Raw genomic sequence first — 25,708 nt, 5'->3', positions numbered from 1 at the left:
GAATAACTCAATAAGCCTTAGAGAGGAACAACATGATGACAAATCAGTTTATCACTGTAGTAACAAATGCTGTCATTTAGCTGATCAAGTGTAACCTTTACTTTGTCGAACCCTATAGTTAATTTTGCCAAGGATACTTTTGCTGATAAACACAACAGTACATGCATTTGATATTCGCTTTATTCACGATCAATTTTAATGTTGATTCATTTCATTAAAGGGAAAAGATGTTTTAATTGAAAGCTCAATCCCATTTGCTTTATCTTTTTTTTTCTTTTATTTTTAGTTGGAAACCTTTTTCTGATTTGGTCGACGAAATAAACTTGAACTCGGTTGCCACCTTAGCTCAAAGTTATTTTTTTCAATTTGACTGGACCATTCTACAGATACCTATGTTTAACCGTACTAGGAGCTGATGCCAGTCAAGGCGTCACAGTCATAAACCCAACTGTCCACATATGGGCGACCATCATCTTACACACACGATCGCTTGGGTTTTTCCTTTTGCCTGAACAAGCTCTCACATAAGTCCTCCCCAAAGCCACCAGCGATGATTAACAGATGAAAGCAATGGTAGATAGTCATTATAGAGCCTTGAGCATCTTAAACACACACTACACATCCAGCCACCTCTTTAAGACATTGATCAAGAGCCCCTTCATCCGCTGGTTCTCGTCTTGGCAAAGATTCATATACCTCATATAATCCAGACGTTCACCATAACAATAATCAGTATTTCATGGCTTTTTTATCAAGCTGGGGCAATTTTTTTTTTTGGTCTGTGGACTCCGTGTTTATGGTCTCTTTAGGTGAAAGTTCTATATTATTTACTCGTCTTTATAAATTTGGTTCCTTTTATTAAGTGGTAAATGTATGCCATTTTCTAAGCATCAATAGATTCACTTATAATACCCAATGGACTTCCAATATACCAAGAACTTTTTGAACAAGTCAGGACCGACAGGGCATGCTTTGGAAAGTGAAGGGGCCATTTGAGCTGCCTTTTCTGTCTTCCATCCAGGCATGTTTAATAAATGGTCCACATTAGCCTGATAGTATGGTAGTAAAGGAGACGCAGGGTTAGTATCATCAGTGTGTGAAAGCAATTCAACCCATTCTTGAAAGGGTACGGATTCAAAATTCAAGCCACAGCTCTTCATAATATCAAGGAGCTTTGGCCATGTTATAGTGTTGGGATTGACTATATGAAATACAAAGCCATCCAAAGACTTGTAGTCTGTATTAGCAGTACGAAGCACAATTTCTGAAATAGAATTAGCAGCGTCATTTACTGGTATCCAATCAACCTTTATATCCATTTTGGGCATCTTTTTCATTATTTGACCACCCATTAACATCAAAGGATACTGTTCAAGTGCATTCCAGACACCGTTTTCAGTGTCACCACAGACTTGTCCAAGACGTTCGATGAAGCATGGAAAGTTTTTCTTTTTTACCAAATAGTCCATCAAAGCTTCAGCAATAAACTTGGATTGCGCGTATCCTGTGGGCATTGAAACATGGGTGTCCTCTACATATGGTTTCTCCTCTATTTCCTTGCTAGATTTCAAGTTGCTGACTGCGCTGATACTAGAGATCAGGTGGAAATGCATAGGGTTAGTTTGACGATGTGCTAATTTGATTAAATTGTAAAGGAACGGGATGCACTCTTGATCATAATAGTCTACAGACATATTGAAGTCAAGTATCCATGCTGCGTGTATGATAGTTGTAACCTCATCTTTCAGTTTATGGTAGAGTTTGTCTGATAAGCCAAAGCGCCCTTGACGAGACTGGATTGACAATACTTCTAAACGGCTGTTGTTTGATGACAGCAATAATGAGTCAAGATAGCGTGAATCAAAAGATTCTTTGAGCCGTTCTATAGCATTCGAGCCCTTTCCACGAACCATGCAAAATACCTTTTTCACAGCGTTGTTTTTTAGCAAGTTTGACAAGATAAATGAACCAAGCGAACCCGTAGCACCAGTGAGTAAAATGACCTGTTCATGTTCATTTGAAATGTCCTTTTTACTTTCACAAACAGAAAGTTCTTTTTCTGCCTTTTGTATATATTTTTGGAGGATATCCATAGTCTTGTCATACTTTTGCTCCGCGTAGTCTTCCAGGTTTTGCTCTCCGTCCGTCGACAATGCATCTTTCATGCCAGCAATGGTGGGGCAACGATAGATAAAGTTTTGAGGGACTTGTTGGATATGTTTAATTATTCTGCTTCGAAGCTGGGTTGCGGTTAAAGAGTTAAGACCTAGTTCAAATAATGACTGATGATGATCGTCTAAAGAAGATTCAGGTACTTTCAAGATGTCAGAAACACATCTGATTAGAATTGATTCGATGTCTATATCAGATAATGGCTTGGTGTTTCCACCTTGAGCAGAGTGGCCTTCAAAGAACTCTTTGTACATTTGATCAAGACATTCTTCATATTCACTCTCTGCTTTTTTACGTAGCATATTTCCTTTGGGTCCTAAGGGCAATGTTTTCCCCTTTGGAAGGATTTTTACCATCTCACGCAAGATTATACTGTGACGAGGAGAATCTTTATTGGCATCTTCGACTGCTTGAAATATTGTTTCAAATATCTCATCTTCGTCTTGGCCATTGATCTGCTCTTCATCCACTACAATTAATGCCGCAGTACATGGACGACCATTTCCAAAGACAGCTACTTGCTTGACCAACGGACATTGGCCTATTACCGATTCCTGGGGAGCTGGGTTTGCCTTTTCTCCGTTTTCCATCACAAGTATATCATCTCGTCGTCCAATGTAGATGTAATATCCAGGGTAGTCAGGATGTTCCTTGAATAAATCACCCGTACTGAAACCACCATCTGGTCGATTGGACACATTGGTTGCTAATGTAGGCGAATCTCTTCGAACGTACATGTGCTTAATGTCAGGTTCTGATGAATCATTGGTCTCAAACACACAATAGTCATTACCACGAGGGTCAAAGATGTACGATCTCATGGCGCTCCAGTTATCACTTTTGGAATTCATATTGGCTGCCATGATTGCTCCTATTTCGGTTGTTCCATATTCGACACGCAAGTTAATTCCATGCTTGTGGAACCATTCACCAGTTTTACGCTTCAGGGGGGCTCCGCCAAAGAGAATAAATCTCAAACGACGAAGAGCTTCTTGAAACTCTTTATCTACTTTTACTTGGTGAAGGATTTGCTCAAGGGTAGCTGGAGGAGCACACATTAATGTAGCATTGGTAGAAATCAGGGCATGCTTTATCTCATCTCCCGAAGATGGGAGATTCTGAGTAAATACAACACTTCCTCCTATTGTAGCCATTTGGAATACGCAGTAAAAGCCAAAGACATGATATCTACCAGATGAAATGGTGAATCTATATGACGCTGTGCAAAGCAAAAGACGCTTACAAAGGAACACCATTAAGGAATACGTCATCTCTAGCGAGACCATCTGCTTCTGGATCAACTTCTTTAATCATATGTAAAAAGCTGATGATATTGATCAGATATTGGTTACTGAGATAGATAGGTTTTGGTAAGCCTGTTGATCCAGAACTTTGAGATCAAGTTAGCCTTTGTTCTTTTTCGCTAATTAAGCTCTACTTTTACCTGTGGATGATCAATGCATCTTTCCTTATGTCATCCTCAGAAAATTTCAAATCGAGAATCTTTTCATAGTCAGAGTTCAATGCCTCATTTAAGGAAGCTTCTATATCCAAGCGATCAACAGTAACCATTTTAATACTTTTTTCCTTTACTTTTTCTGCAGATGACTTAACCAATGGCTCGTGTTTTTTACTTGCAAATACCAAGCTTGACTTTGTTTTCTCCAAAAGATTCACAACGGCCGCTTCCGAGTTCTTCGGGCATAGCGCTAATAAGGTAACGCGGAGTTTCATCAATGCAAGCATGATGATCAAGTAGTCGATGTTATGATCGGCAATAAGAGTAGCCACTTTGACATCGCGAGCTTCTTTTGCCCATCTGCATGCCAAATTTGTCGCCAAGTGGTCTATATTGGCATACGTCAAGATTTTGTATTTGCCGTTGGAGAAATAATGAGCAAAAGGTCTGTTGGTATACATCTTGCTAGCTTCGTTCATCAAATTAGTGAACGACTTGTAATGATACGCTGCCTTTTGATCGATGCTAAACTTTATCGAAGGGCTTGAAGAATTCATGTTGCTGTTGTGGAAAGAAAGAGAAAAAAAAAGAGAAAGGAAACAACCTTGCTGTTTCAGGAAACCAGGCTAATAATAAGCATGGTTTAATCAGGTATGACATAAATGCAAAATGGCGTATAAACACATAACTGCGTTTGACTGTCGCAATCTACGAGCGTCAGTAACTTTGCTATAATATCTCACACATATACACGCATACACATCAGTTCAACCGGATGAGCGAACAAGAGTTTCTTGCTACTGTGGCATAGGGTAATCCCTTGGTATATCATTGTAAAACAGGAAATTCATTTTTTCTATTTAGCCAATCACACTAACCACTTTAACAAAATATTTGCCTAGATATTTTCTTCTTCTAGATCATCCATGTCAATAGGGTAAAGCCATGCTCAATTAGAATTGATGTTGACAATGATATGTATCAAGGGTTTATGTCGCTTTTGTATTAATCGTCTTTTTCAATAATAATAAGAACTTTCGATCCTTAGTTGTATGCATAACGATACTTCTTCTCGACATATTACACGACCCAAATAGCTATTAACAAATGGAACGATAGTTCCAGATCAGTCTTATATAGATACCATCTTGCTTATGACATTATGCATTCTACTGCACTAAAAGTATAAAGAATGTGCGAATGATTTCTGAAAATGGCTTATAAAAAAAAGTCTGCTATTGTATCTACATGGTTCTAAAATAGCATATTTATTATCATTACATGCTAAACACCAAACAAGTACCGTCATCAGAGGCAGAACAAATGACATTCCCGTCACTAGAAAGCAGTAAAGGGGTGAGCAAAGTATTCTACATGTACAATAGCTTAACTTACTCTGACACAGCGATATCAAGGACAGTATCATGGTGACCTGACCAAGACTTTATGCATTGGCCTGTACGAGTATCCCACATCTTTACGGTTTTATCTGCAGAACATGATGCTAACAGCGGTGAGTTCTTTACAAACTTTACTTTAACGACTGCATCTTCATGAGATAAAGTAGCTCGAAGACGCTGTGTTTGCACATCCCAAACAGAGATGGTACCATCAACAGATCCGGTGGCTGCCAATGGAAGGCTATAAAGAGAGAGAAAAAATGTTATTTCATATAGCAAACATACGGATGATATACATACACATCACAAAAAGCAGAGGATTCAATAGATTCTGAGTGATTTTCTAGCGCAGCGACGATCTGTAACAATTAGACAAGAAGAAACTTTTCGTCACATTTGTATACTTACATGTCCACTTGAAATATTCACGAGTCTAGCTTTACCAGAGACATCGCCTGTAATAGCCAGTGTGCTTTCTTTATTTACAGATACAGAGGTGATGGGCTCAGTGTGAAAACGAGCATCTTCACCAGATAATCTAACCTCTGCTGACGCTGTCTTTGGATCCCAGACGATGAATGAAGTATCTTCAGATGTTGAAACAATTTTTTTGCCATCTGGTGTGAATCGACCAGCTGTAACAGGTCCAGCGTGGCCATTGAATATATTCATAAACTTTCCTGTTGGCACTATTCGATAGATAAAAAGAATTGAGTGAGGAGAGAATAAAGCAAAGGTTGTTCTGATACTTTACTTGCCCACATCCAAATGGTTGAATCTGATGCACCAGCCAGCAAAATGTTTCCCTTGGGATGCCAGTCGATCCAGATGACCTCATCAGGACCATCAACTGCCACACAAAAGTCGCCTGTCTCAGCATTCCATACGCGTACTTTTCCATCCATGCCTGCGGATGCAACGTATCTGCCATCACAGCTAAAAGCGACACTTGTCACAGAGTCTGTGTGACCGTCAAGGCATTTCAACATTTCACCTGTGTCGCAGCGCCAAAGATAGCTTTTGTCGTCTCCACCACCACTCATGATGATACCGTTACTTGTAGGATGCATAGCAATAGCGTAAACTGGACTACGGTGGTCAAAGAATCCTTGAACGGAGTCATCGGCAAGTTCCATGGTATTGTCGTCCTCAGGGTTTTCTCTGAACTCGATACCGTCACCTATTATCTATACATCAGCAATTATCTTTCACTTGTGTTTGATTGTTCATTGCTACCAGCTGTTGCTTCTTCTTCATCATCGTCGTCCATATAGTCGGGACCTTCTAGATCAGGTACTTCACCTTCAAGAATATCTTCTTCCTTGATATATTCTTCTTCAACAAGGTTATCGTTATTTTCTTCTTCAAACTATATGTTTATATTGAGTTGTTGTTCATTATCCATGTATGCTTATTTACGTTATCGTGGCTAGAGGACATGATATTAGTAATTAAAGAAAAAAAGAAAAAAAATTTCAACCGTCACTTTTGGGCCTTTGGCCAGACTGCGCGCATCAGAGAAATACACAGAAAATATAAAGTCACAATAACCTTCATTTATGCAACACACACTTCATCTTTGTAGAGATATGCTTATTATCATCCAACATGAGGCTATGATGTAGTAAAGTCTCTGCGTCAAGTCCAATATTCAATGAATCTCGTCAAGTTGTGCTGCGGCGTCTTTAAAAACTGTGTTGTATTTTGTTTATTCATAAATAATTTATCAAAATATTCAATACATCATAAATGCCGTCAACAAAGCCAAGAGGTTGAAGTAGCTCTCTTAAACTTCTTGGCAATGCGGGTTCGGCAGCTCCTGTCATTAAGAAGAGATGATCATGCTATATCTCAACATAGTAAAAAGAGACCTTGTTTCCTATGAAGTATGTAGATAAAAATTTTTTTTAGCTTACTAACGACTTGTATGGTCATGTTGCTTGTCATTTTATTGACTTAAATTGCATCCTTAGAGAACACAGCCAGCCAGTTCAAATCTTGCTTTTTTTTTTTTCCGAATTAACTTCAAGGTTTCTTAGTGCAGACTTGAATCTTGACGCTACCTTTGCTTTGTTATAATCAATGAAATGGCTGAAACATGGTATATGATTATCGATCTGGTCAATGTTTTCTTCAAACTAGCGCATTTCGGAAGCTTAAGCGTTGTATTCAGTTGTGTTATTGAAAAAAAAGTAACAAGTCGATGTCTTGCGAATTATATTGTTCAAAAGAAAGGAGTATTATGAAAATACGACGCGTGTGTGTTTTATAGGGGGAGAATCTATGACTGTTACTGATATTTAATGATCATTTATGCTACTACTATTGTCAATGCTATTCTCATAAGATATGATAGAAGAATGTAAAGTAGAATGTATGCTCTATTGGGAAATTGCACTCTAGCTATTATAATGATTTATATCAAACATGACTTTTTTTTTTTTTCCTGTGGTGGAGACATTTTTGGAAGAAACAATCGCAAATATAAAAACAATAAATATATACTTTTCCTTTTGAGGGTTTAATCACTGCACAATTGATTCGAGTCAGCGTAATTAATAGCTATTGTTGCTATATCAACAGTATGATAGTAAGTCCATAATACACAGCAAGTCCCTCTCTATCTTTAGTGGCTGAACCAATGACACACTTTTTTCTTTTTCCTTACTTGCTTCTCTCTCTCTCCTTAGCATCTCCTAATTCTCCCCTTATGGTCCCAAAAAAAAAAGAAAAGAAAAGAAAGACAACGAGGATGATAAGCTCACCAATTTTGAATATAGCCCACTATAATCAATATATAAATATGTATATGTATGTTATATATACACATATGACAAACCTTGAATTTAAGCTCAGAGTAACCATGCTTATCTGAAATACACCCTTTTGGTCAAGATATATTTACATAAACAGTATAAATAAGCTGCGTAGTGTCAATATTGAACATAAGATAATATTCAACAAATGGATCATACATCATCAAATGGAATCCATATCGTTGCACTACTTTTTAAATCTCACGTTAATTGGCTCTAAAAATAGTCTTGATTTTTTTATTATTTTCCTTTCTTCTCTCTCTTTCGTCTTTCTCTTCTTTCTCTCTTTATTTTCCTTTTTTCACACAAAAAAATTTTCCCATCTGTTTTCTCATTTCGAAAAAGCCAAACATGTCGTTAGAAGGAAGAGATATTATAATCGGTACAAAATACAAATTAGGAAGAAAGATTGGTGCAGGTTCCTTTGGTGAAATCTATCTTGGTATGATGATAACATGAATGTGGTCATCTTTCATCTAACATCAATATCTATCTTAGGAACAAATATAATGAGTGGTGAAGATATTGCAGTCAAATTGGAAAATGTTCGAGCAGCTCATCCACAACTAGAGTATGAAGCAAGAGTATATAAGACACTAGCAGGTGGAGTCGGTATACCCTTTGTACGATGGTATGGAAGAGAAGGAGATTTTAATGTACTCGTTATGGATCTATTGGGTCCATCTATGGAGGATTTATTTAATTATTGTAAACGCCGTTTCTCTTTAAAGACAGTATTATTATTAGCTGATCAATTGGTACTATTTATTCTCCTTTTATATATATAACACATGTACTCACTACTATTTAGTTGTCACGCGTAGAATATGTTCATTCAAAGGGTAATCATGATCACCCATAGATTCTTTATTTTATTGACATTATGTTTAGGCTTCATTCATCGAGATATCAAACCTGATAATTTCTTAATGGGTATTGGTAAAAGAGGAAACCAAGTGAATATGATTGATTTTGGGTTAGCAAAAAGATTCAGAGACCCAAAAAGCAATGTACATATACCCTACAGAGAGAATAAAAACTTGACCGGTACTCCACGTTATGCTAGTGTAAATACTCATTTGGGAATAGGTACATATTGAACATACGGTATCATGATATAATGCTAATAAAACAATAGAACAATCAAGGCGTGATGATCTTGAATCATTAGGTTATATCCTTGTATATTTTTGTAGAGGACAATTACCCTGGCAAGGTATTAGAGCAAGAACAAAGAAAGAGAAATACGATAAGATCATGGAAAAGAAAATGACGACGCCTGCCGACGCATTATGTCGTGGTCTTCATCAAGAGTTTGCAATATATCTCAACTATGTACGATCACTTCGATTTGATGATAAGCCTGACTATTCTTATCTTCGTAAACTATTTCGAGATTTATTTGTTCGTGAAGGGTTTCAATATGATTATGTATTTGATTGGACAATTCGCAAAATGGTAAGTCTTTATATAACACCTACTCCTACTTTCACTCCTTATTAATATTTGTTATTATAGCAAGAGAAAAAGAGCACAGCAATGTTAGAACAACCTACGCTAAACCCAATGAACAGTTATCTTCCTGGTACAACACCCTTTGATTCATCAAGACGTTTGGCTTCTGGCGCACCCCTACCTTCTGCCAACCTCAGAATCCCTTATCGTACAGAAACTAAATCTCCTGAAGCTTCAAAGCGTTTGGATGATGTGATGCTCCAGTATCAGCAACAACAAAAAATGCTACAACATAAGCCTACGTATTTCCCACCACCTCTAAATACTTCATCCTTGACTCAACAGCAGCAACAACAACAGCAACAGCAGCAGCAGCAACAACAACAACAACAGCAAGCCTCATCAAACAATAACACATCCATCTTTCAGGATCCCTTTGTTACATTGACAACTGCGAATACATTGGCTGCTGTTGCTTCAAACAATACTCCCATGTCAGGCTATGCTAGCCCATCAAACGCTGCTGGAAGAATGTTGGCTAGAGATAATCCGCAAGTAGTAGGTGGTAAGTATGAGAGAAAGAGGGTGTTTGCAGATGAGACCAATCCTATCGAACCAAGTATTGCTGATCCTCTTTTCTCTGTTAAACGTACACATTTTCACCCACCAACAGGTTCACCAAGTAATAGAGTGTAAGTATAGTGAACACACCTTACCTTTCTGGACTAATACATAAACAAAAGATTACGTAGTCAAACCAAGGCCTCCCCTCTTCAATCACAACAACAGCAAGTACCTTATTTGAACAGCCCCACTGGATTTCATCATGATACCTCAGCATCTTATCTTCCAGATGCCACTGATGCCAACAACGTAGATAATTACAACATGTTAAACTCAACATCAGGTGATCGTAAGCCTTCCTTGCAATCTCCTTCAAAACCATTTCACTTGATGAATTCTGCAAGACTCTATAATGATTTCTAATATTTCTTTTATGATTGCGTCTATCCTTTATATACACACAACAACGCCAACACACACATATTATCTCTATTGTCACTCATTTATCACAGAAAGAAAAAATGAAATAGATGAACTGTTGTTACAATTCCATTCTTTTTATGCAATAATATTTCTCAAATAAAAAATTCATACGAAACAACTATAAAAATATATAAATATTTTAGCTTCTTTTTTTTCATTTCTTTTTCTTTTTAATCATGGTTGTCAAGGAAGTTTGGATAACACGTCATGGATTTCGTGAAGACTGGGTTAATCCCAACCCATCTCTGCCTACTCACCTTGGCAACGATCCACCATTATCTGAATTTGGAAGACAACAAGCAAAAGAGCTTGGAGAGTACTTACGAGATAAACGTATCGATAGAATTTATTCGTCACCATTTTATCGTGTCTTGGAGACAGTTTATCCCCTGGTAGACGAATGCCATATCCCGCTCTTTATAGACAATAGCATGGCGTAAGTAATTGGTACAAATGAAAACAGTACACATTGACACATGCGATATAGTGAATGGTATGGTCTTGCTCATGGTAGATACCTACCTCCCGCTCCTATCTCTGAGTTGAAAAAGCTATTCCCCAAACTAGACACTTCACACACATCAACCATTCCCTTGCCTACAGGAACAGAGACCGAGAAAGACTGTCATATCCGTGTCAAGGAAGGTTTAGACAAGCTGTTAGCCTACCTAGATCAGAAAGACGTACACACTATTCTCTTGGCTGGCCATGCTGCCTCTGTCATCTGTGCCGTACGCGCCTTACTTAATCAAGGCAGTTATCAGGTTCGATCAGGCACTTGCTCCCTTTCACGTCTCATCAAACAGGACGATGGCTCTTGGAAGATGCTCCAGAACGGAGATTGTAGTCATCTAAGTCAAGGAGAACAGCGGTCGTGGACTTTTGCTGGTGATGTACCTGACTATGAAAAGAAATAAAACCCCCGCATCTTTATTATTAAGAGTATAATAACGTATTTGTTACATCATGATTCAACTTTTTCGCCTAGTGATTTCTTTACTTCTGTTCGTAACTCATATAGCTGTCCCAATTGCTCGTCACTCATTTTATCCAATAATCCAGGATCTATTTTCTTTCCCCAACCCTTAGTAGGTGTGTTAAAGCTACGGACCAGGGAATCATTTGAAGGTGCCGGTGAATCTGCTGAAAGTGGTGCGGTTTGTTCCTTTATGGTATCCAAGTATCTTTTAAACCATTAATGACATGTTTTTAAAGAGACTTTTTAATTCTTACTGTTGCCATTGAGAAACGAAACCAACGATATGTGCAGGATTGTCAATATCCTTGTGTCGTTTGAATTCAGCCTTGACATAATCATCGCCTAATGCTCGCATGGCAGGTGGAAGGCATCGATGTGTACGAAGTATTTCTTTGTATAGCTTTAAAGGAGCCATGAGTATCTGTGTCTGCTGTGCGTTGGGCATGGTTATTGTAATAAGAAGAGAAAGAGAAAAATGCAAAGGGGGACAAGTTACACTCTCAGACATCGGTTCATTGAAGTGACCGTTTTTTAAGGCCTACAAGCTGTATGTGACACATCAGACGAGATTCTTTAAGCAATGTATTAAAACTCTATAAAGAAACATAAGATATATAGAAACCTGACTTTGTTGCATTATTATTATAATTATGAACTAAAAAGCATGGTTCTGAGAGTATAGTACCACATCTTTTCGCCTCTGTTTAGGTAACTGCTGGCTATTAAAAGTATAGGATCATCTAGTGAAGATAACGGTTACATGCTATAATAACAAAAATTAACTATAGTTAAAGAATGAAGAGCATAGATACACACAAAAGATGGCCTCTATACAACTTTTTGCTATCATAGATTCACGTCTTCAATATTTTATAATTATACCATCATAAATACATTGAAATTATTCAGCAATGTCTTGAACAGAAAATTATACGACCAAGAAAAAATGAGATTATCTAAAACCATTTAGGTCTTTTGGCTGCTATACCAGGTGGAGGATATTTACAACTGTTCTAATCCGTTCTTATTATAAGTTATTATAGTATTTATGAACGCATAGGCTTTGATGGACTTGATAACCATGTTTCTATAGAAACACACAGTCTACCAGGTAACAAACCAATGTTAGTTTGAGTAAATGAAGATCAATCGTACGTAGGACAAATACACATTTTTAAATTGTAACAACATGCTTATATTCAGCATGCTTCAGTGAATTCTGAAGGGATTATTATTAAATTGTAAGGTGAACAACATGAAACCAAACAACAAAATACGATCTGATGAAACTCATAACTCAATGCTCCAATACAGCGCATTCTACAGTGCTTCTAGCAGAATACACACTTCTTTTGAGAAGTGGAGTCAATTGTAACCATTAATTTGTTTAAATTGAATTTGCGTAACTGTAAATCTAAGACATTTAGACTTACATTGACTTTTATGTCCGTGCAATGGTCGATTATATCAGTATATATAATAGCGCGCTTCTTCTTTGTATATCTCACAATCGTCCCCCTTTCTTTTCATTTATTTCAGAATGGTTCAAATATTTTCTTCTGGTCTTTCCTTAATTGCAACGCTCCTTTTAGCTACAAGCGCAGCAGCCAAGACATGTGTCGTTGGAAACAATAAAGCCGATGATTCCATTGCTATCATCAAAGCCTTCAATGACTGTAAGACAGGAGGCACTGTTTCCTTCCCTAAAAGTGGAACTTGGTACCCAAAGAGCTTGATCAACGTCAGTGGCTTGAACAATGTCCGAATTGACTTCGCTGGACACATCGTCCTTCCTCCTTTTGATCCCAAGTACAAGGGCGGCTCTGCTTATTTGAAAATACAAGGTAACAATATCCATATGTCTGGAGGTGGCACAATTACTGGCAATGGTCAGTCCTGGTATGTAACATAGATGATGGAAAAAAGGGAGAGGGAAGCACTAGCCATTAGATAACTAACCTGTACAAACCTATAGGTATGACAGAAAGGACAACACTGCTCCCATTGTTTTCAGTGCAACAGCAAAAAACTCTGTATTGGGTAACTTTAGAATCATCAATGCCCCTCGTGGACATATCGCTGATGTGGGTTCAGAAAACGTCGTATATGAAAACATCTATCTGCGCACTCGTTCTACCAATTCCAACTTTCATAGAAACACTGATGCCTGGGGAACTGCTTGGTCCAAGAATATCGTTTTGAGAAACTCTGAATTCACCGTTGGTGATGACTGTACTGCTATCAGCACAGGTGTCACCAACCTGACTGTTACCAATGTCAAGTGTGTCGAGGGCCATGGTTTCAGTATCGGCTCACTTGGCAGAGGTACTCAGCCTGATTATGTCAAGTCTGTTCACTTTATCAACAATGAATGCCATCGCTGTCAAAACGGTATCAGAATCAAGACCGTTCCTGGCGGAAAGGGTTCTATTGAAGACGTCAGATTTCAAAACGTTAAACTCATTGCTGCTGAAAACCCTATTGCTATTACTACTCACTATTGGTGTGAACAAAATCACAACTGTAACATTGACAACTCATTGAGCATCAAGAATGTTGTCATTGACAACGTCTCTGGGTAAATTATCCATAAATGCACTTATTAATACCAAAGTACTTATCGTGATCATAGATCCACTTCTAACAAGGACATGCCCGTCATCAACATTGATTGCTCCAAGCGTGGTCTTTGCTCTGGTTTCTCTGTTACTCGTATCAATATCCAAAAGAATCCCAAGACCAAGAAGAATATTTGTAATTACCTTGTTGGATCTGACAAGATACCATACTGCCGCCAATAATTGTAACGAAAATAAATCTTATTATTTCACATTTATTTTACTATTTCAACTTGACTTTTTCATATGTGCGAATCCATCTCCTTCTCCTTGTTTTTGGCATAGACAGTCTTACCGGGTCTTCGGTATAAACCCAACCAAACTTATCAACCGAGACGCAAATCTCCACACCCAATTCACTATCTACCCAAGGGCCCGCCTTATCAATTGTCCACTCGAGCTGTTTCCAGCGATGTCCCTTTGGCGGCTTAACCTGTGTCTTTGCGGTCCACGACTGATGACCAGTCCAGGTTGACCAAGGTGCTTGCTGATCATGAATGTAGCCTAGATCAGATGTCCAGACTTGGTTTTCAAAAATAGATACTTCCCCCGTTGACAACTCACGATCCAGTATATTCTCTGATTGCTTGTACCAATCATGCCATGACTTGACATACCTCTTACCGGATTGAACCATGTACGGCTGTAACTCTTTCATGATATATTTTGCAAATCGCGTATTGCTAGCATACACAAAAAGACCAGCAGATAGGAATACCATATTGAGTGGCACAAAGATGGCTACAATACTTGTCATAAATATAGAGGCGACAAGTAGCTGAAGAATATGAACTGTTTCTTGTTCGGAGGACCAATCGATGTGGCTTGATTGTTCTACGATCCAGTCGTAGGCATCACTCACCTCGCCCATAGAATTTTGGATGTTTTGCAAATTGCGCAGGTACTCTGGTGAGTCATCTGAGCCAGGTTGAAAGAGGGAAAAGGGAAATGGTAATAATGTGGGAGTAGGTGAGTCTATGCCCTTTTTTCCTTCTTTTTTGATGTATGCTGTAGATGTTGACGTTGTGTTTGAAAGTGGCGTAGAGGAAGATGGATTCATTATTCTTTTATCTCTTCTAATACTCCTTTTGATGATACTACCATTCTCCTTTTTCTTTTTTAAGTTTGAGTGGTTTGAGAGGATTAGATAGATGAGGAATAGCTGAGGTATGAACAGTAACAGTTTTGGGTATAAACCTAATTAAAGTATAAATGATTAAGAATCAAGCATATGAAAATCATTTCTATCTTGTTACACATTAAGCAATAGACAATAAGCGAGATCCAAGTGTCCAAAGGCTTCTCCCAACTCAAGAGCAACATCACTCTATCACGGAAACTAAAGATCGGCCCAACACGAGCAACAAACCTTGTGAAATTTTTTGTAGTGTTTTGGGGATTTAAAGGAGGTTGCTTTTTCAAGTAAGCCGTTACTGGTTTATCTTGATTCGTGGCAGCGTTGGCTAGAATTGTTTGAAATTTTTCAGAAGTGAGAACTTCATGCATATGCTTTATCATTGACTCTGTAGCTTGGTGAATATAATCTGGCGTCATCAATGTAAGCCTGGTCTTTTTTATCGATTTTTTTCTCTTTTGCATAGTGCGGAAATAGATTTGTTCAATAGATTCGTTATTGTGGCTAGTATCATCGTCTAAAAACCTACTCGGTATTGATTTCGCACATGAACTTGAATATGATTTACAGCGATAGTGGCAAGCATATCCACATTCTAGGTATCATACATTATCAATCTTTCCCCTTTATGAATCAAATATAGCTTACCTTTACATTGAAGGCCCTGCCTTACTAAACCCCATAGCAGTTGTTTACAGTGTCCACAATATGTAAGATGAGTGAACGTCTTTGCGTCAAATGAGTGGCTCATTTCTTTATCCAAGGAGTAAAAAGAGAAAAAAAGCGATGATAAAGAAAAAGAGATGTGTTTAACAAAGAACACATGAAACAAATAATCAAAGTTGCACCCCGCCAACATTGAAGCCGCATGTTGACAAATATAGAAGCTGTGTTTGCCCAGAGCAGACGTGTACTTTTTCAGTTAATTTCTTAAAACTTATTAATAATAATAACAAGTCCAACTATGCCCACTTGACTTTATTCACCAAAACAATACGATAAAAACACAGGTATTCTCGTTCCAAGAGGAAATTACCGAATTTATCTCCCCAGTTCAAAATCTATTATAAGATCTTAATATCCCTCTACTTTATGAGAAGTAAAATTACTTTCATTCAAACAATCATACTGAGCCTCTATAAGCTATTTTCCGTGATAATACCTATAGAGTTACAACTGTGAGATTCACGGTACAAGTCTCGCATTACTAATTTGCAAATCTCATCTGCAAAGAATGTTGAAATGTCTAGATCCTCTTTGAAATCTCTTAAGCTCATTTGGTGGCCAAACAGAAGACACAAAATCTCTTTTGAAAGAGATTGAATGTATTGATCCGGAGTTTAGACATTTACTCCTAGTAGCCATGCACTACACTTATTCAATTAAGAAACCAGCTCAACCACAAACAATCTACACCATCTTTGCTAATAAATCCTCAATCCTAACTTGCTTTTCTCTCTCTCTGAACCCATCATGGTATTTCTCACTTTGAATTAGCTTCAACTAAGCCTGTCATTTGAAAAGAGTCGAATGCAGTAAAGGCAATGATGACACCTAGTCAAGGTTATTACAATTACCTTTCGAGAGTAAGTACCTTCAGTACATTACCTTCCAATAGAAGGCTCAAGCTTTTATTGGACGTCAACAATAACTATATCCTGGTCGTTCATTGCCCTGACCGTAGCGCACTAATTTTAATGGTGCACAATAATTATACTGGCAAACTTTGATCAAGCGCAATTACACGCTGCACACAGATCAGGATAAAGTGAAAGGTGCTGCTGCAAAGCAGTTGACAATTCACGTTCGTATAGCTGCAAAGATAGGCCAAGCGCTACGAGAGGAACGCTAATAGCATTTTTGAGAAATATCTGAAAACTGATGGCCCATAATCTTGATGAGAAATATAAAAATATTCTATATTAAATAGATGAGAACCTATCGACATTTAACTTTCATTGTGTCTTGAATACCACTTGACATTAATGTTGATCTTGGATAACTTTTATAAAGAATGCTTTTCAAAAGAGCGCTCACTTAAATTAGCAAACATCATCTGCTGATACGTGTTAATCCCAAAAAAGATTATTCATTATGTCAATAAAAATCTCTTTTTTTCTTTTTGTTCGAGTTGCTCACGTAGCCAGGCTCATAAGCCTGCAATCGAGAACCAGTAAAACGGACACAGAGATGGACACAGGAAACTGAGTTTAAAAAACTATGTACAAAATAGTTACACATTGAAGGTTCATATGCTGTATTTTCAATGCAGTCGTTTAAAACTAAGCTATCCAATCATTTATAAAATAATTTTATTTGAGCTTTCACATGGTATGGAATAAATACAACAGAATCTAAGGAAATCAACAAAAGAAAGAGGAAAGGCATTTATAATCTGCCTCGTTTTTGAACGCCCAATTCAATCAGCTTGAGGAAAGCGGCAGCAAAGTCATCAAAGAACTTTTGTTGGTCCTTGGCGTAGAGTTCAACATATTGACGGAAAGGTTCTTCCAAGAGTGCGATATCAGTAGGTAACATCATGATTTCATCGTCTTCATCAACGAACTGTCTAGGTCCATCCCACTTCTTTTCGACCCACTTAGTATTAAGCAAGAGCTTAAAGAATTGGTTGGAGAATCGAGTAGGGTTGTATGTCCATGGTCCATCAAATCCGGATCTATCACGATGACAGCGGCCAACAGTGTGAGCACCGATTAAGGCAACTGTTTCCTGAACTGTGAAGCCCATACGGCTGACAAATACATCCAAGACGTGGTCCTTACCCAAAGCACCGTCAGGGAGACGGCCCAAAGGAGGACAGTCGGTTTCGTTATTCTTATCTTTTCTACCACCGGTCCACTCGATGTGGGGACCACCCATGTGTTCAACAGCAACACAGCCAGCAAGACTATGAGATTCAATATGTAAATGACGAGGGGAAAGTATGTTGTATAACTGACACTTACGTCCATAAATCGGCATATGTGATCCAAGGGTGTTTAGCCTTGATGGGTTCCAAGAAAGTTCTGGCATGTTCTAAACCAGCATTAGCAGGGTCTTCTGCTTCAGCCTTATAACGCATAGTAGCACCGTCGCTACCGCCGTCCTTGTGGTTTTTATCATAAGTACCACTTGCATGCCATGCTAAACGAAGACTACGCACGAGAATAAGAAACAGAATATAAAAGCGACATATAAACTTACACAACAGGAGCAAAAGATCCATCATCATAGTTTTCATTAGGAAAAGCCTTGGCGATATCTTCTCTAACTTGCTTGTATTTATCAGGGGAAGCTTCGGTGGCCATAGTTAATATAAGAAATAATAAATAAAAAAAAGAAAATATTTTAACCCAGTCACTTTATAAGGTAGCCCTTGGATTGCTGCTTATTCAATCAATTTAATTTCATACAGCGACCACCAACAGTGGCCTCATGTGAAAAAAGAAGGGGGCAAGTGATGATTACTCCACACTTTTTGTTTGATTGGATCCGTTCATGAATTCACATGCTTGATTTTAATAGCCGAAAAAAGGAAACCGAGCAGCGCTCTTTAAAATGACACACTTCACTTTTTTTACTCTTTCTTCTTTAATACAATGTCTGATAACGTTGCTCATGCTCTTTCTGGTAACTTTTCATTATTTCTTATATACATGACAGCTTATCTTGTTACCTAGGTGCTGGTGGAGGTATAGTCTCCATGGTATTGACCTATCCTTTGGTCTCTATCAGTTCTCGTCTTCAGGTACAAAAGAATGACGCCAGTAAAGACGCATACAAAGTAAGCTTTGAAACGGTTATCACCCTGATGATGAAACTCATCATAAATCATAGAATACCCTTGATGCCTTTTTCAAGATTCTTGCTAAAGAAGGACCCAAGGGTTTATACTCGCAAGTATCACAATCGTATTATTTTTGTTTTGCAACTAACGTCTATCATCATATAGTGGCTTGAGCTCTGGTGTATTTGGTATCGCAATTACAAATGGTAATTTGTCTGGAATTCCCATTATAAATCAATATCTAATTATTTTCCCCACACATAGGTGTTTACTACTACTGTTATGAAGCTGTCAAGGCCATTTTTGAAAAGGCAAAGAGTAAGGGCAAGCCCATGAGTACAGCTGAATCTATGGCTGCCGGTGCTATTGCTGGATGTGCTGTCGTCTTAGCTACACATCCCATCTGGACTGTCAACGTAGGGTTTTATCATTGTATCTTTTTCTTGTTACTCATTTCGCTCTTATATAGACGCGTTTAACCGTCAAAAAGGGTGTCGAAGGAGATGAAAAGAAGACCAAGTCTAATGCTCTGGAAGTAGGTCTCCAAATCCTCAAGAAGGACGGTATTGCTGGTCTTTATGCCGGTGTCGGCGCTGCTTTAGTGCTAGTCATTAACCCCATCATCCAATATACTGTATTCGAACAAGTCAAGAATAAGATTGCCAAAATGAAGACCCTCAGCAACTTTGACTTCTTCCTCTTAGGTGCCTTATCGAAGCTCTGTGCCACTGCCATCACTTACCCATACATGTAAGAATTCTAATAGAGAACTGGACCATGTTGCTTATGTTTTCATAGTGTCATCAAGTCTCGTATGCAAGTGTCTCAGCAAGGAGAAGAAAAGTATGAATCTATCTTGGATGGTTTTAAAAAGATCATTGCTAATGAAGGTGTCCCTGGTCTTTACAAGGGTATCTCTTCCAAGATCGTTCAATCTGTTCTTACCGCTGCCTTCTTATTTATGGCCAAGGAAGTCTTGTTTGATTGGTCCGTTTGGGTTCTCGTCTTGCTCGGCGCTCGTAAGCGTGCTGCTGTCAAGAGTGCTTAAATTTAGATTTACTTTATAAATATTATTCATGTAAACTGTATTTTTCCTTTACAATCTCATTTTGTTGCTATCCTTACAAAAGCCGTTAATGAAGCACACGCATTCTCTATTTCAAACACAAGCTGACTAATATCCACTTTGTAAGGGAAAAAAAAAAAAAAGATATGAGCTATTGTGGATGAATTCATTTACAGACACACCCGCATAAATTTAAAATGAGATGATTCGAGGACACAATCTAATATACTATGGGATATGGTTCCATTTGGAAGGCTTATTGGTGTGAGATCTTTTGTATGGCAGCAACTGCAGACTTACTTCATTTTTTTAGCCATTATTAAATATTAATTGATGTCGATTTGTTGATTTACTTTCAAAGTGCTGTATTCATTGATGCAGATCAGTCCAGCCGTCAAAACCTTCATCTTCTGTTGAGGCTCTTTGTATAAAATTTCTGTGACACCATACATTTGGCACTTTATTCTTAATACATCCTTCCCTCTCATTCTATCGTCAAATACAGCCAATGGAACCTTATTTGGCATTTGAAAGGTTTTCTTTTGAATACGTGTTCTTTCCTTTGATATTCAATAGCAGATCTGTAAGTAAAGATTGACGTTAATATTTCTTCAGTCAATTTGAATAAAATTGTCTAAGCGTCCTTTGTGGACACAATTAAAGTTCAATATAAGCTATTTTTTTTTTTTTTTCAAAGAAAATGCATCATTTCTACATTTTTAACCTTGGATCGTCTCCAAAAAAACTACAAGAGTCTCATTTCAGATTACAACACTGTATCAAGCTTGACTTTAACTATTTCCCCTTTTCAAACAGATCAAATGCTCGATATGTTGATATGTCTGCGACTACTTGTGTCCCTTCTATATTTTGTAGTCATACAATATTTGCTGTTCTGAATACGTCAGGCATGAAGAAAAAGCAGAGCGTACTGCAATGATTCTTCATGGCTGAGACATAAAGAAATACAAGGCTAATGGTGCAGCATAGTCAAAAACAAAGGGGCTTTGTGAGCATCTGAGAAAGAAATACTTGTGTAAATCATCTACTGGATCGACACCTTTAAGTTTTTTTTAGTAAGCCCCTTTTTTCTGTTTTAGGAAACGGGTCCCTAATAGTTTCAATACTATTCCATATAATCATCTTCCTTACGCTTTATTTAAAGACAGAACGATAAAACGTTGGATGCAGACTTTTAATCTAAAACGAGACAAGTTGAAAATAGTTTTTGGACCAATCAAAAATCATTTCGAAATGCAACACAAAAAGCTGGAGACAGTTTGATATCTTACAATAGACAAAACGAAGCATAGCATTAGATATGTGCCTGAACCAAATGTTATCTACTCAAACATTTTATGCTCTTCACAATATATTAACTTACCAAGAATTGTGACATGTTGTGGAATAAAGACCTTTACGCATCAAAATATATATATAACTTTTGCTTTTAGAGTAAAAAAGTCACAGCACTAAAAAGTAAAGTCGATGCAGCTGTTTAAAGTCCGTTTAATTGCGAAAAGGGCAATTGCTCTATAGTGTTTCTTTGTTTAAGGTTGCAAATAAAGTTAATAGACTGACCTAGACAAAATAATACCTCATTGTTTACTCTCTTTCATATGTTTTCCGCTTATGTTCTGTAAGCAGGTCCGGTCAATAGCGGATATTGTATATTGTCAGTCATGGACGTTTGACTTGTCACACACTCAATCTTATATTGCAGCCCATTTTTGTTTATCGACATTTTCCCTCTTTTTTCTCCTGTTCTTTATCCACTTTTTTTTTTTTCGTATTTAAAAAAAAGGTGCATTAAAAGGTAAGGCTTAAAAAACGCGTCTTTTATTTTAAAAAGAGGGTCATGAAGGTATTGACATTCCTTTCCTTCTAGATGTCAAAAGAATTCAAGCCGACCACATGGGCGGCTATTCATAACGCAACACTTCCAGCTGAAGGTGCAGGCAACCAAACGTTTGATAACCGTATTCTTGCTGGTGCTGTGCTTGGTGTTCCTGCCTTTATCACATACTCCCTTGGTTTAGGCGCTTGGTCTTTCTTGTTCTTGACCGTTCTATTGTTCCTTCCTATTCTCGCGTGTACTCTCTATCTCTTTTCCCGTTTTGCTCCTCGTTATCGCAACCATATTCCTCTTCCTGGTAAACCTATTGAATCCTACTTGACCTTCCATGATGCCGAACTTCGTGCCAAGTATCACGGACGCAACAAGATTCCTATGGAAACCTTTTTTGAGGCTTATTTCGTTGGTAAGGTCGATTTCAATGGCGATCCTTTGGAAATTATGGAACTTCGTCATGATTGGGCCGCTTTCCAATTCACATATGGTCAATTCAAGTTCTTCTTAACTCAGTGGTTACCCGAAACCTTTTGGCACTCACGCGAACAAGATGAAAATCAAGTCCGTGATCACTATGATCGTGGTAACGATTTCTATGAAGCCTTCTTGGGCCCATTAATGGTTTATACCTCAGGCATTATTTCTGATCCCACCAAGCGTGAGACCTTGGAAGAACTGCAGGAAAACAAGATGGAGCTGATTTGCGAAAAACTCCACATGAAGGAAGGTGATAAGCACTTGGATATTGGATGTGGCTGGGGTACTTTGGTTGCTTATGCTGCTAAGCACTACAACACACAGTCCACTGGTGTCACTCTTGCTCGTAATCAAGTTGCATTTGGTGATAAGCGTATTGAAGAATGGGGCGTCAAGGATAAGGCTAATTTGCTTTGTATGGACTATCGTGATATTCCTAAAGGTCAAAAATATGACAAGATCTCGGTAAGTGTCCAAGAAAGAACACTTGCTTTACCTGTGATTAACTTTTATAACAGGCTGTTGAAATGGCTGAACACGTTGGTATTCGTCGTTTTCAAACTTTCCTTCAAGAAATCCGTGAATTGTTAGAAGATGATGGTCTTTTCTACATGCAAGTTGCTGGTTTGAGAGCTACCTGGCAATACGAAGATTTCATTTGGTAAGTGTAAACATACCTTCAAAAGTACATGGAAACTAATATCTTGTTTTTAACAAAGGGGCTTATTTATGGCAAGATACATTTTCCCTGGTGCTGATGCCTCTACGCCTTTGTACTGGTACCTCAGACAATTGGAAACTGCTGGCTTCGAAATCCACAATGTAGACACTGTTGGTGTTCACTATTCAGCCACTTTGGAACGTTGGTACGAAAACTGGATGAAGAATAAGGGTGCCATGACAGAAAAATACGGTAGCAAGTTGGTCCGTATTTGGGAAATTTTCCTTTCTTGGTCTGTCATCACTTCCCGTCAAGGAAGCGCCACCTGCTTCCAAATTGTTGCCAACAAAAACCGTAACTCATTTGACCGTGCTGCATTGATCTGCAATCGTACTAATCCTCGCGCCTGGAAAAGCAAGCGTGGTTAGATAAACATTGTGTATATTTGAAAGATATAAATAAAAGAATTGTGTTTTTACGTTTATTTTATTTTTACGTTGTGTTGCTTTTAAGAAGAGAAAAGGATAAATGTGAATACATTATCACTATAATGCATCCAAAACTGCAAAACTATGGTTACTAATCAACACTAGCTATTTCACAAAAGCCAAACGCTGTTGACAGTTGTCAAATTCAATCAGGGAAATTGTCGTTGTGCAAAAAAGCAAAGTCACAATTGATGTCATAATCTTGAGCCACAGCGACAGGGTGTATTTATGGTGCGTCTAAAAGAAAATCTGACTTGAACTTTGCAAGACGCGTCAGCTTAAATATTACGCAACCCGAGCTCCTCAGTCTTTTTCGACCTTTTTTTTGCATATTAGCAAATCCATATTAAACAATATAGAAGATGAGTCTCAAGAAAGGAGAAGTTAACCTCGGTGTATGTTGACTTTTTTTTTAAAAAAAGTATAATGCTTATTATATTCATAGACATCCATTATGGCAGTTGCTTATAAAGATGGCGTTATCCTTGGTGCTGATTCACGTACAACTACTGGCGCTTACATTGCCAATAGAGTAACAGATAAATTGACCAAAGTTCATGATAAAATCTATTGTTGTCGATCAGGTTCAGCTGCTGACACTCAAGCAGTTGCTGATATTGTACATTACTATCTTCAAATGTACAGGTACATAATTCATAACACAAAAAAAGAAAAACTTGGAAATGTATACATAACAATACATTTATATAGTGTTAGTGAAGACCAAGCGCCCTCTGTTCGTACAGCAGCCGCCTTATTCCAGGAACTATGTTACCAAAACAAAGATAATCTCATGGCAGGTATTATCGTTGCTGGTTGGGATGACAAGGACGGACCATCAGTTTATAATATACCTCTTGGAGGATCTCTGCATAAAGCACCATTCGCAATTGGAGGTAGCTTTTATACAAGCGTATATGAATAACAATGTAGCTAAAGAGCATGACGTGTATAGGCTCTGGATCAACATATATTTACGGTTACTGTGATGCAAAGTATAAAGACAACATGACACGAGAAGAGTGTGAAGAATTTGTAAAGAATTGTAAGATATTTGCTAATAAGTGACAAGAGACTTTTTATTTATTCTTTGATGCTTGTAGCTTTGGCTTTAGCAATGTCTCGTGATGGCTCTTCAGGTGGTGTCATCCGTATGGCGGTTATTACAAAGGATGGTGTTGAAAGACTATTTGTTCCTGGAAATGAATTACCTGGTAAGTGGATACCCTAAAATCTATAAGCCAAAATATTAATATTTGTTTGATAGTTCATTGGGAAGGTTAAATTTTGCCTTTACTAAAGTTAATAAAATCACTGTAAAGATAATGCGTTTCATACTGTTGCGAATGCAGCTCAAATTGATAGCATACACTGTTCCCATTCTATTAAAAAGGATTATCCCAGTGAATTGCATGAATCAGATTAACTTTTGCTTGGTGATTCTTTTAAATACACACTACATTAAATGAAATTTGGCTTTGCTAATGAAACAATGCCTCTCACATCTATCAAATAAGCTTTAAGCAGTTTGCCGCTTTAAATAAAACATTTTGAGATTTTCAGTAGCACTATCAGTCATCCAAATGATTCCAAATAATCAAAAGCAAAATGAAGACTCCATATAGTATATTTAACTTTGAATGTTACTTATCCCAAAAGCCAGAACCATTTACAAACTCTTCAGTGTGTGGTCTTAATGAGAATCTGCTAATGCCCAACGCTTTTACTATAATGAACCTTTTTAATGGGCATATGTCATATTTTAACACTATACCTATTGATAGCATAGATAATATGTATACTTTGCTGTATTAAACTGATTCAACTAACTAGGTAAAAATAAAGGCGTTTAATTAGTTTGAGTGGAAGTCGCGCGAAGCCCTTCAAAATCAAAGATCGTCCTTTTCGAGTTGGAAATAGGCATTGAGCTGCCATTATGTAGAATATGCATTACAGCATTTGACGAAATTATAGCTATGATTGATGGTAGTACAAGAGAATAGCTTACAATGGTTGCAATAATAAAACCAAAGGTCCGAGGAAATATTACGTTTCTTGTTGTAACATTTCAAAAAGCAAATTCTACCATTCGTCACACATTAGAATCGCGTTAGTCCCGAAATCTATTCTTTCTATAATGTTTCAGTTCTTCATCTAACACACAATTTTTTTACATATGCTATGTAATAAATATACAGTCTTGGAACGAAAAGCAAATCACGGACTTATTGTTTTAGTCAAATAACAGCCTAGCTCCCCGTTGTATTAGATGGATAATAATTCCTTGGTGCCTTTA

At 37.7% G+C, this 25,708-nt stretch overlaps 12 protein-coding genes across 12 annotated transcripts; 7 read left to right on the top strand and 5 right to left on the bottom strand.

The window, feature by feature from the left end:
* Positions 1-408: 408 nt before the first annotated feature.
* Positions 409-4,608, bottom strand: RHIMIDRAFT_265453 (acetyl-CoA synthetase-like protein). The gene is made up of 4 exons (XM_023611820.1): positions 4,534-4,608; positions 3,617-4,464; positions 3,416-3,562; positions 409-3,360 (listed from the first exon to the last, which is right to left on the bottom strand). Exons 2-4 carry the CDS (start codon positions 4,186-4,188, stop codon positions 900-902), a joined length of 3,180 nt encoding a protein of 1,059 aa, XP_023469921.1. The 5' UTR covers positions 4,189-4,464; positions 4,534-4,608; the 3' UTR covers positions 409-899.
* Positions 4,609-4,908: 300 nt separating this feature from the next.
* RHIMIDRAFT_286067 (WD40 repeat-like protein) lies at positions 4,909-6,301 on the bottom strand (the record flags this gene model as incomplete). Its single annotated transcript, XM_023613342.1, has 6 exons — positions 4,909-4,969; positions 5,027-5,272; positions 5,332-5,390; positions 5,440-5,720; positions 5,786-6,211; positions 6,244-6,301. 6 exons carry the CDS (start codon positions 6,299-6,301, stop codon positions 4,909-4,911), a joined length of 1,131 nt encoding a protein of 376 aa, XP_023469920.1.
* Positions 6,302-8,008: 1,707 nt separating this feature from the next.
* On the top strand, positions 8,009-9,350 carry RHIMIDRAFT_222669 (kinase-like protein; the record flags this gene model as incomplete). Its single annotated transcript, XM_023607466.1, has 5 exons — positions 8,009-8,289; positions 8,346-8,605; positions 8,659-8,689; positions 8,739-8,936; positions 8,986-9,350. Exons 1-5 carry the CDS (start codon positions 8,199-8,201, stop codon positions 9,348-9,350), a joined length of 945 nt encoding a protein of 314 aa, XP_023469919.1. The 5' UTR covers positions 8,009-8,198.
* A 320-nt stretch (positions 9,351-9,670) lies between these two features.
* RHIMIDRAFT_310799 (uncharacterized protein) lies at positions 9,671-10,468 on the top strand. Its single transcript, XM_023614689.1, has 3 exons — positions 9,671-9,867; positions 9,976-9,994; positions 10,046-10,468. Exons 1-3 carry the CDS (start codon positions 9,795-9,797, stop codon positions 10,287-10,289), a joined length of 336 nt encoding a protein of 111 aa, XP_023469918.1. The 5' UTR covers positions 9,671-9,794; the 3' UTR covers positions 10,290-10,468.
* A 60-nt stretch (positions 10,469-10,528) lies between these two features.
* On the top strand, positions 10,529-11,233 carry RHIMIDRAFT_182868 (phosphoglycerate mutase-like protein; the record flags this gene model as incomplete). Its single annotated transcript, XM_023605814.1, has 2 exons — positions 10,529-10,785; positions 10,837-11,233. Coding segments are annotated over 2 exons (654 nt in total), but the record flags the coding sequence as incomplete, so codon positions are not given.
* An 80-nt stretch (positions 11,234-11,313) lies between these two features.
* RHIMIDRAFT_246775 (ACN9-domain-containing protein) lies at positions 11,314-11,773 on the bottom strand (the record flags this gene model as incomplete). The annotated part of the gene is made up of 2 exons (XM_023610341.1): positions 11,314-11,533; positions 11,583-11,773. 2 exons carry the CDS (start codon positions 11,771-11,773, stop codon positions 11,314-11,316), a joined length of 411 nt encoding a protein of 136 aa, XP_023469916.1.
* A 1,003-nt stretch (positions 11,774-12,776) lies between these two features.
* Positions 12,777-14,129, top strand: RHIMIDRAFT_307588 (pectin lyase-like protein; the record flags this gene model as incomplete). The annotated part of the gene is made up of 3 exons (XM_023614533.1): positions 12,777-13,227; positions 13,304-13,906; positions 13,961-14,129. The coding sequence occupies exons 1-3, from the start codon at positions 12,869-12,871 to the stop codon at positions 14,127-14,129; spliced, it is 1,131 nt and encodes a 376-aa protein (XP_023469915.1). The 5' UTR covers positions 12,777-12,868.
* RHIMIDRAFT_58813 (uncharacterized protein) lies at positions 14,040-15,867 on the bottom strand. The gene is made up of 2 exons (XM_023615440.1): positions 15,203-15,867; positions 14,040-15,143 (listed from the first exon to the last, which is right to left on the bottom strand). Exons 1-2 carry the CDS (start codon positions 15,543-15,545, stop codon positions 14,170-14,172), a joined length of 1,317 nt encoding a protein of 438 aa, XP_023469914.1. The 5' UTR covers positions 15,546-15,867; the 3' UTR covers positions 14,040-14,169.
* Positions 15,868-17,469: 1,602 nt separating this feature from the next.
* RHIMIDRAFT_197120 (heme peroxidase) lies at positions 17,470-18,389 on the bottom strand (the record flags this gene model as incomplete). Its single annotated transcript, XM_023606172.1, has 3 exons — positions 17,470-17,989; positions 18,048-18,236; positions 18,286-18,389. 3 exons carry the CDS (start codon positions 18,387-18,389, stop codon positions 17,470-17,472), a joined length of 813 nt encoding a protein of 270 aa, XP_023469913.1.
* Positions 18,390-18,680: 291 nt separating this feature from the next.
* On the top strand, positions 18,681-19,916 carry RHIMIDRAFT_286063 (mitochondrial carrier; the record flags this gene model as incomplete). The annotated part of the gene is made up of 7 exons (XM_023613341.1): positions 18,681-18,711; positions 18,762-18,829; positions 18,919-18,977; positions 19,034-19,074; positions 19,133-19,284; positions 19,338-19,618; positions 19,667-19,916. 7 exons carry the CDS (start codon positions 18,681-18,683, stop codon positions 19,914-19,916), a joined length of 882 nt encoding a protein of 293 aa, XP_023469912.1.
* Positions 19,917-21,706: 1,790 nt separating this feature from the next.
* RHIMIDRAFT_307585 (S-adenosyl-L-methionine-dependent methyltransferase) lies at positions 21,707-23,567 on the top strand. The gene is made up of 4 exons (XM_023614532.1): positions 21,707-21,750; positions 21,823-22,728; positions 22,782-22,924; positions 22,983-23,567. The coding sequence occupies exons 2-4, from the start codon at positions 21,823-21,825 to the stop codon at positions 23,350-23,352; spliced, it is 1,419 nt and encodes a 472-aa protein (XP_023469911.1). The 5' UTR covers positions 21,707-21,750; the 3' UTR covers positions 23,353-23,567.
* Positions 23,568-23,649: 82 nt separating this feature from the next.
* On the top strand, positions 23,650-25,054 carry RHIMIDRAFT_222648 (proteasome-domain-containing protein). The gene is made up of 6 exons (XM_023607465.1): positions 23,650-23,807; positions 23,858-24,057; positions 24,124-24,308; positions 24,368-24,457; positions 24,516-24,626; positions 24,680-25,054. Exons 1-6 carry the CDS (start codon positions 23,775-23,777, stop codon positions 24,694-24,696), a joined length of 636 nt encoding a protein of 211 aa, XP_023469910.1. The 5' UTR covers positions 23,650-23,774; the 3' UTR covers positions 24,697-25,054.
* Positions 25,055-25,708: the final 654 nt, after the last annotated feature.

The sequence above is a fragment of the Rhizopus microsporus genome (genome assembly GCF_002708625.1).
Source record: "Rhizopus microsporus ATCC 52813 unplaced genomic scaffold scaffold_2, whole genome shotgun sequence".
Taxonomy (NCBI): Eukaryota; Fungi; Mucoromycota; class Mucoromycetes; order Mucorales; family Rhizopodaceae; genus Rhizopus; species Rhizopus microsporus.
The sequence above is the reverse complement of the archived record's forward strand: the minus strand, read 5'-3'. Positions and strand labels throughout refer to the sequence as shown.